We start from the raw sequence: 9,653 nt of genomic DNA, 5'->3' as shown, positions 1-9,653 counted from the left end.
TCTGATTTCTATTGAGCGAAATAATGAGATCGAGCATTTGACATAGGCATTTGGCTTGTGATTAGACCATCTGAGTGGTTATATTTCTCTGTTTTAGCAGAATTTTCTAATTTCGTTCGGCAAAAAGTATATTTTAGTTCTTGTTATACTAAATAGATCGAAAAACTTGTCTCACATTTAATCTTGTGCACAGCACATGAAAAAGTTTGTTGGTTCCAATGCCTTAACGAAGGTGCCCCTGTGAATAAAATAGGGACTGAGCCAAATTTTTGCACACACAGCGATATGCTCATGTTGTGAAGGCTTGTTAAGGTTTCCTAAAAACCAGACAACGTATTTTTGGAACATACTTATGTTCAGAAATGTGTATAAATGCTGGCGTGTGCTTATGGGTAATATAATTTGATATAGATTCTTAATTCTGGTGAAAGTTTTAAATTATAGAAACTATAGTTTTCAGAATCCAGAACGTCATATTTTTGTAGCATCACATGCCACATCGCTAGAGTGAGGGTTTATAAGATTGGAATGAACTATATAGATGCATTCTGGATTACAAAGTCCTAGAAAAGATTTTGATGTGATGGGCTAAATGCCAAAAGCGGACAATTTCTACTTAATTTTAGGGTCTAGTATATTACAATTAGTATCAGAAATAGGTTCCTAACTTGATAAGTGGATGGATTTTGATTTCATTTTGATTTCTTCCATTCAGTTTCCTTACATACTCACAATAAAGTGAGGTTCCAAAAGAAAGCGATTGTATCATCCACATCGCTAGTGAGGGCCAAGGGTAGTCAACTATTTAGACGCATTTGGAGTTGTAAAGTCCTAAAACAAAATTCTAATGTGTTGTGTTTCCAAAATAGACAATATTTATTTATTCCTGCTATAATTTTCGTATGCACTTGAGCATTGCAGTACCTTCATATTGAAGAAAACATGTGAGCAAATGGATGATGAGTTAGTTGTCTCTAAATAATGTTTGATTAGGTAATCCAAAAGCTAACCTTGTTATACAAACTTTCCATATATTTATCCTTTTAGTGGAATGTCTTATTCTAAATTTGGGAAAGAAAATTAAGTTCCAACTGATAGATACATCATTTTTACAGCAAAGGTAATTGATTTTAGATTAATATGTCCTTCTCGGGCTTGGGATTTTGTACGTGTCCAAACAAGAAAGAGATAGGAGCATGCTTATAAAACTTATCCAGATATGACCAGATAGTGATTGCTGAACCAAGTCTTGCACCAAAAACATTAATTGATGGCAGCTCCTCCCCAAATTCATGCAAGTCTTTTTCATTTCTAGGCAGCTGTGAAGATAGCTATAGTTGCAACATAAGATAGCCTCCTTGGCCACAGGGTCTTCATTTTATCAGCCAATACAAGCTATCTAGTTCTTTCAGCCAATGTCAGTCTTAAACCAAGTTCAAACTTTATATTTTCTTTTGAATATGTGGCATGATTGTATTGAATCTACAAACATCTTGTGCGCCAAGACTCTTTCTTAGGTTTTTCTCAAAGGGTGGTAACTTGTGACACGATCTGTCAATTTAAAATGAATACAATACAAAGTTAACATAATCGAATTGAAGTTTTAATATATACATAATTAATAGACAAGTTAAATTTATACTGTCCAAATTTAACCCTTCTAATTCTCTCATTTTCTCTCCATTTTGTTTTTCTAGTTTTAAAAAAGTAAGGGGTGGGCAGAGCCAAATGAATTTTAACCCCCCACTTCTTTCAACATTCGAGCTTAAGAAAGCTGCTTGTAAAATTTCTGGAGGCCACAGATTCTCTCCTTTGTTTAAAGCATGAGGGTATCTTTGGTCGAAAAACTGCAAAATCTCTTATGACAGCCTTGTGAGGAGTAACTGAGCTCTATGAGACTATGACTTTGTGGGTAGCAATTGGAGCTCAGGCATGAGAGGGAATAATGAAAACAAATTCTTTCCGAAAAATGGGACTGATATTGCTCCTTCAATATGTTATTCTTAAATTATTAAGATTCAATTGCGTACAAGATTAGATCAATTCTTTTAATCATATTCAAGTGCTAGTATCTCTAGTGAGATACTGGCACTGATAGATATATTTCCATGTTAAGAAATTTTTTGCTCTGTTTTCTCTGTTCCAAAGATCCAAATTTTGCTTCTTTCAGAGTTAAAAATTTTGGCTCACTTATTTTACTTTTTTGAAAAAAAAAAATTTGTCTCAAAGGTACAACAAAAACTCAAAACGACATGACAACAAAAAACATAAATTCGATACACAATCTAACCACAATATATTAACTTCACATTTTTACAATACCATCAGAAATTAAACATGCGGTCCATTTTGGTTTTTCCGCACGCTTAATTTTTTTTCTTCATCGATCTTTCACACTAACAAAGTAATAACAACACAAAGCATATGGCCCCTTTGGTTTCCACATGCTTATTACTAAACACCACAAATAAGAAAAAATAACAATAATAATAGAAACCATGTATCAGAACATTCTGAATACAATTACCACAAATCCATCACCATATTTGACAAATTCCAAGTTCCACACCTTCAGCTTTCTTCAGGCATGTCACTGCAATATTTTAACATACAATCTTGATCGTCATGATGAATTGATGATCATGTAGCAACTCGACGAGTCGTCAAACGACAAACAGGAGATTGAACCCCAGTTGATAGAATAATCTTTGTAGAAGTTGCAGAATTTGGAGCCACGGACATGGAGCCATAATCATGTTGAAACAAATCAGATGTCTGAAACCGACCAGAATCTCCAGGGAGTCTCATGTAAGAAGCTGAAGGTGACTCACCATACCATGAGCCGAAACCCACCTGGTTTCCATTTTTGTATTGCATTATTGCTCTATAAACAAAAGGAATAAGGCCCTCCATTTGTTTTTTTGAAAGCTTGTGACTTGTGCTTGAATGACCCAAGGATGGTGGGAATTTGGTTTATAAGAGGGTGAGCGTGGTGACGTGGCGTAATGGGTAGGAGTCCACCTCTTCACGCTAACCCACGTAAGCTTCCCGATGAAGAGAGTACTTCAAAATTCAAATATATATGCAAAAGCAAAACCCACACGAAGACCCTTGAAAGCTATAGCTAAACTGCAATACAATCCACCTAATCTCACTGTAATCTTATGTTGATTCACATTTTTCTTATTTTTTAATTGATTTTTTTTAGGGTTAGTTCAATCTTAGGGAACTTTTTTAATACGATTGGTCGGTTTGTTAATTATTTATTGTCCCTTTTTTAAACTTTTTTCTGTGCATATTTTTCTTGCTAGCTTCATCATGGATTATTAAAATAATTAAAATTTTGTTGTGTTCTGTTTAGATGTGGTTTTAGAGTAAGATTTCTACTATTGCAGTATGATCAGTTGGTGGTGCATTCTGGGTGCGCCACATGTATCACTACAAGATCTAATCCTAATTAACAACACTATCAGGATCAGGATGTGATTGACCTAATTAGCTAATTAGCTAGCCGAATTAAATTTTTAAAATTTCGATCTTTTTTTCTTTAAAATTATATAGAGAATCTTCCTGAAAATATTAACATTAGAAAACCGTTTGCTGGAAATTCCAAATCTTTGGTCACATTATCTTAATTATTATTGCTTTTCGTCAAGATCATGCTCATATGTAGCTGGATTCCATTAATATTTGTCGATCATATTCTTGAAATCCAGATGACCGGTTTTAGACTTATGCCGTACGCCGCATTTTATATTTATGAGAAACTACGAACAATTTTTTTTAATTTTTTTTTCCAAAAGAAATTTATTCTCTAGAAAGATTAAGGAAGTATTTGTAGTTTGACTATTTTCTAAATATTGTATTTTAAAAAGGAATAAAGCTTAAAAGTTTCTATTTATACCTGAATGAATCTTTTGACGTAACTCAAGAGCTTGATATATATATATATATATATATATATATTACTATATCCAAATCTTAAATTGATTGGTCTAAAAGCAAAACCCAAAGGGAAATAAAGAAGAGGGAAAAAAAAAGAAGAAAAAAGATAAGATTAAGAGCCAAATTTGGAAATGTTCTCAAGTTGGAATTTCAAAGACCGTCCATTGTAATAACATATATTAATTCTTCCATATCTAATTCCTAAATCTAGTAGTCAAGGATGAAACTTAGCTGTAATTGATGGAGATTATAGATAATCACAAAATTGATAAATGAGATGCACAGCATTATCCACAAATTAAAGAATTAAGCCGTTGAAATGCATGCTATTAATTGCTGGTTATATACTGCCTTGCTTGTTTCATCAAAAATAACTGCTCCAAATTTAATTAAATGTCTCAATCGTAGATGAAGTCATTGTTGGCATCATCAAAATCGTCCAATTAACATTAATGTCCTTTTCTTAGTCCAATTAAAATTTTAGCTTCAAAGAAGAGATCGATGATAATAAGTCCAAGTCCTAAGCAAAAGCAATAACCTGCGTGCGCGAGCCATTGTGTTTTATTATTGTGTATGCAGGGTTAGGTGAAGCAAGTGGTGAATGGCGATGGTCGAAAGTTGTATTAATTTTGGCCTTGAACTTAGTTTGGGGAGGCAACAAAATTAAAAGAATTAATCAAGTTATGCGAATACAATATGGATCTTGGCACCATCAAGGCTCGTGTGTCGCACTCGGCAACTCCTTTTTATCAATTAATTTACGAACCTTGGCAAATTCAAAAAGAAAAGAAAAATTACAAACGTTCGCAGATGAACCCATTTCATTTTCTTGGGTGAGTGATTAAAAAAAAAAAAGATGAAGAACAAATTCCGAATAATATGATTTTATTAATGAAAGATATAGAAAAACTAGTGTAAAAATACAATAAGTAACCGAAAAAATTAGAAAGAGATTTTCAACTAAAGAATTAAGGTCTAAAATGAAGAAATTTAGGGACAGTCTAGTATCCTGTAATAATAAAAGCAACTATTATCTACATTCATTTTGTGAAAACCTTCAAACGATATATTATGGAACCAAAACAAATAATTTAATCTCAAATTATGGGCCGATAAAGATGAAGATATTGTCCTACATCATTGGGATTTGATCAGTTCTCGCTACTCATAACCCTATGATCGATCGTCTGACTATTTTTTTCAACTCGATCGATGGGTTTCATAATCACCCCCTTATGAGTGTTCTAAACAATCAAACATATGAAGACTGATAATGTTCTTTGCGACAACTATAGACCCTATCCTCAAAAGGCATTTTCGTTTACTATAATTTTCATTTGTCTTGTATTAATTTAAATGTTTGTTGTGGTTCTATTCAAATCCCGGGTTAAATCATTCTTTGACCGACTGACAATGGTCAGACAATAATATTCATTATAAAACTTTCAAATTCTATTGTCAATTTTAGGTTCTTTAATCATCATGATTGTCCCACTTTGGCCTCAATATTCTCCTTCTTCAAAATTACATTATACAGTTTTGAATATACAGCTGTTAACAATTCAATGCTGAAGTATTAAAAATTGTTGAGACTTGGTGTTTTATTTTAGCTCGAAATGTCATTAGAAAATTGATTATACATATACAAAAATACCAATAAATATAACCATTTCAGCAATTCAGCTGAATCACAGTGCATACAATAAATGAAAATTACACTAAACATATAAAAACACATTCAGATTAAAATTAAGAGGACATCAATACGTAAATGGTGAAACCTAAAAAGGAAAAAAAGTATGCAGACCACATAAATCAACATCAGTAATCCGATCAAATAAATAAAAAAGTGGTGCTCAGAAACTTGTTCTTGTCATGGCCCTGCGCTCAGCTGCGACTGCAGTTGCACTTCTAAAGTCGGTTTCGGGTCGAATATTTTCTTGTTCCTTCAGATAGTTGAATATCCTATAACAACAATAACTATGAAAATTGGGTACTTTTACAATAAGAGAATTTAAAGTAAGGGATAAGCCAAATGGTATATAAGAAAGCACATATTTTACTACACTAAAAAATAAAATATATTGAATTAGAGTTTGTGTTTTCTTTGTCTTTTTAATTTATCCATATTCCCTTATTATAAAATTACTCTTAAAAAGTATATCTCAGTGGTTGATTCAGTACTTAACAAAAATTTAGCTCAACACATTAGATCCTTGTTATTATTATTTTTTTTATAAAATTCATTCTTTTTATCATTAGTCATAGTAATCAACGTTGTATAACTTCAATTTAATGTTAAGCAACTAAAACCATGAATAAATTTAGTTGATAAATCTGTCTTTTTTTTTTTTTTTTCTTTAACTATGCCGATACGTGTTGCATTGCATCAGTAGCTACTATATAAAACTATAGAACTTGTATGTATGCAGATTGATTTGTTGTTGTTTTCAACAAACAGGAATTTGCTTGTACCATAGCCTACAAAAAGACATTTGATGTGTCCGAATGCCATCTGATTAATTAATCAGACGAAAATTCTAAATGTTTAATTAGTAACCATCAAACTTGGATTTTATTTTCATCACAAGGTATCATATTTCTTAAACTCCAATAATATAGTATTGACATATCTCCATCAATTTCTATTACTTCAACAATCTCTATTCTTTTCAGCCCAGCGTAAACAGGAAGTTCATTTCATTTGTACGTCAATAATCTTTTATACCATTTAAGCAACCTATCTACTTTGGAGAACCAACTATAGACCCTTCGTCTTAATCATTAAGAAATAGCAATGACTTAATTTTATAAATAACTTCAAGATTTACTGGTTAAAGCTTAATTTCAAGTAGAACAATAACTTATGGAGCCAGGGAAGCAAGGCCTCCTGCTTGTCCGTGTCTTGATGTTGAGACTTCTCCTGTATACAATCCAAGCCGTCATATATTGAATCTTATATTTCAAATCTAATCCAATCTAATCACTTATTGAAATTTAATATAATCCAAATTAATAAAAAGTTAAATCCAATTTAATTAGATCTGATCAACATGATCAATCCAATTAAATTTTAAATTTACAAATAAAACTCACCAATTACTCTCCAGAATTCTAATTATTGACAATTGAAAAAAAAAAAAATCAACCCTTTAATATTTCACGATTCATGTGTTTTATTATCATATGGTTGAAAAAAAATACGATTTAAACTTGAATAGCGAAAGCAAACATTGGTTACAACTTGCAACTTGTACTCTTTATTATTATTGTACGTTTATAGTTATATAAAATTAGGTTTTATTTTTTAAGGAAAATTATTTTTTTAGCAAGTTAAATATAAAAGGGATGTGTAGTTTTTTCAAAAAAATAAAAATTAATTGGTTAGATTGGATTTTAACACATAGATTCATAACCCAATTCAATAACATTACAATTTCTATTTTGCAATCTAATTCAATTTGATCAAAAGGTTAATCCGAAAAAAGTTGGATTGGTATCAATTAGTTTAATTAATTGATTTAAATTGTATTGATTAGTTTGATTTATTTGGATTGGATCTTGAACAGCCCTTGTCTTGGGCCTCTCGACTCCAAAGCTAGAGCACCCACATCAACCCTTGGATTTGATGCAAAGATGACTCATATTTTATTTGAACGATTGGGCCGAAGGCACATGGAGGCTAGACACAGCTATGGCCTGACCTAGCCCAAATAAAAAATCTTTAAAATCCTTATTTAAGTTTTTAATGTAGAACCAAGAATCCCGCTTCCACTATTTTCTCAAGTATATTCCTAAATCAATCTCTATTAAATAACTAAAATATCCTTAGTTAAGCTACTCTTTAATTAGGATTCAGTTTTAAAATTTAATATTAGAAGAGTAATTTATCACTTTAATTGAAGTTAGAGACTTACTTTATTATACATATACACATACAGACATACACGCACACGCGCGCGCGCACGCGCGTATAAGTGAAACTCTTGATGACGCATTTCTTGATGCATATGCTTTTTTTTTTTTAACTTTTATATAGAAATATTGTAGTTGCCTTTTTACTGAAATTAATATGTATCATTTATCCTTCTAGTATTTTCATAATAGGCAAGAACTCTCTTAGCACCATAATTTTACAATATTATCTTTATTTTTAAATACACTTTTATTTGTATTTATTATTAAGTAAATAAATTATATAAACAAAAATTAAAATGAAAAATATAAATACTAGAAATAAGAAGTATAAGTTTCGGTGTGAATAAAAAATTAATAATAATATATTTTTCTTGTACTTTTGTTATTTTAAAGCTTTTTTCTTATAATAAATATATATTTTATAATCTCAAGATAAAATATAAATGACCCATTTACTTCTGTTTTCCTTTAAATTTTTTATGCTATGAGATTATTGGCTATTATGAAAATAGAAAGAGGATAAATAGTAGATATTGATTTCAGTAAAGGAAAAATTAATGTTTTAAGTGGATTTTGGGTTGTAAGGAAATGGGACAAAACCTAACCGTAGTGTAGGCTTTGTTTTAGATTTCAAAAGAGATGAAAAAGAGTGGAAGAAGGCTGATAATGGAGAAAAGTTAGATATAGAATGTGGGAACTTTGAAAGGGTGTTTTTAAGCCTGCAAAACAAGGAAAATAGGTAAGAGGTGGGGCCGGCGACGGCTGACAACCACACTTCGACGCTCAAGTCAGTTACTTGAACTTTTTATAAAGATGAGAGCTTGCAATCTCTCTTAAAATGGTGGCTTGACGTTGAAGAAGATCTCAGCCCACTAGTTTTATGTGTGTTTTTGTGATGAGTCTTGGAGTATGAGAGAGATAGAACATTTTTTGGCCTTTACATAGTACAGCCTAGGTATCTTGCCACGTGGCACGTTTTTATTGGAGATTTTTATTGTCCTCTTTGAAATTCTCACGACCTTTTTTTATTATGACGGTTTTTGAGTCGTTAGAAGTATGCTTAAAGAGTAAGGAGGCGGTTTTTTGGCAAGCACTGTCGTTTAGAGTACATGGCATACACTACAGGTGGTCCAAGGTTTCTTTTGCAGAGGTTGTATGTATTGTGGCAAGCGTGACAATTAAGGACCATTGTCCTTTGTGGGTTTCTTATGATTTTTTGCTGATATTACAACAAGTTGTCTCTCTTTTTTTTTTGATAAAATATTCTGGATTTGATTTCATCAAATCAAATATTCTGTTGGAATATCACGTGTGATGGTCATTTTTGGATATTTTCTTTAATTCCTTGACTGTACCGTGTATCAGTTTATTTAGAGAGTATACCTGATATAAGTCGAGTACCCTATGAAGGTAACTTTTAGTCACCAAAACTTTCTCGTCGACAAGTGGCGCTTCATTTCTAATATTCTATTTATTCCCCAAACAATTAATAATCTCCATTTTTTATATGTACCGAACTACCGATAATCACACAAATATATCCATTAAAATTATAAATTAATCCCACCAGCTCAAAGATCTTGGGTCCAACCCTTATTGGGTAATAAACGTTGATGATGTGATGCCAATGTTCGGTGGGCGTTGGACACCTCTCTCAATCCAAAGACACACTATTATTATGCCTTGCATTTTGCACTTGATACACGGCATTGCATGAATGTCTCAAGCTTGACATCTCGAGGGTCTTGCTGATATACAAGTAACTTATAATTATTATTAATGGATCGACA

General features: G+C 31.7%; 1 protein-coding gene across 1 annotated transcript; it reads right to left on the bottom strand.

Annotated features, from left to right (window-relative positions):
- Positions 1 to 2,272: 2,272 nt before the first annotated feature.
- On the bottom strand, positions 2,273 to 3,055 carry LOC102615992 (hypothetical protein). Its single transcript, XM_006493508.4, has one exon. The coding sequence runs from the start codon at positions 2,911 to 2,913 to the stop codon at positions 2,641 to 2,643; it is 273 nt and encodes a 90-aa protein (XP_006493571.1). The 5' UTR covers positions 2,914 to 3,055; the 3' UTR covers positions 2,273 to 2,640.
- Positions 3,056 to 9,653: the final 6,598 nt, after the last annotated feature.

Source organism: Citrus sinensis, chromosome 6, assembly GCF_022201045.2.
Source record: "Citrus sinensis cultivar Valencia sweet orange chromosome 6, DVS_A1.0, whole genome shotgun sequence".
In the NCBI taxonomy this organism is placed as follows: Eukaryota; Viridiplantae; Streptophyta; class Magnoliopsida; order Sapindales; family Rutaceae; genus Citrus; species Citrus sinensis.
Note: the sequence above shows the minus strand (reverse complement) of the source record. Positions and strands in the feature narration are given on the sequence as shown.

Coding starts and splice junctions, on each gene's coding strand:
- LOC102615992 (XM_006493508.4), bottom strand. CDS start 2,913: ATGGAGGGCCTTATTCCTTTTGTTTATAGAGCAATAATGCAATACAAA.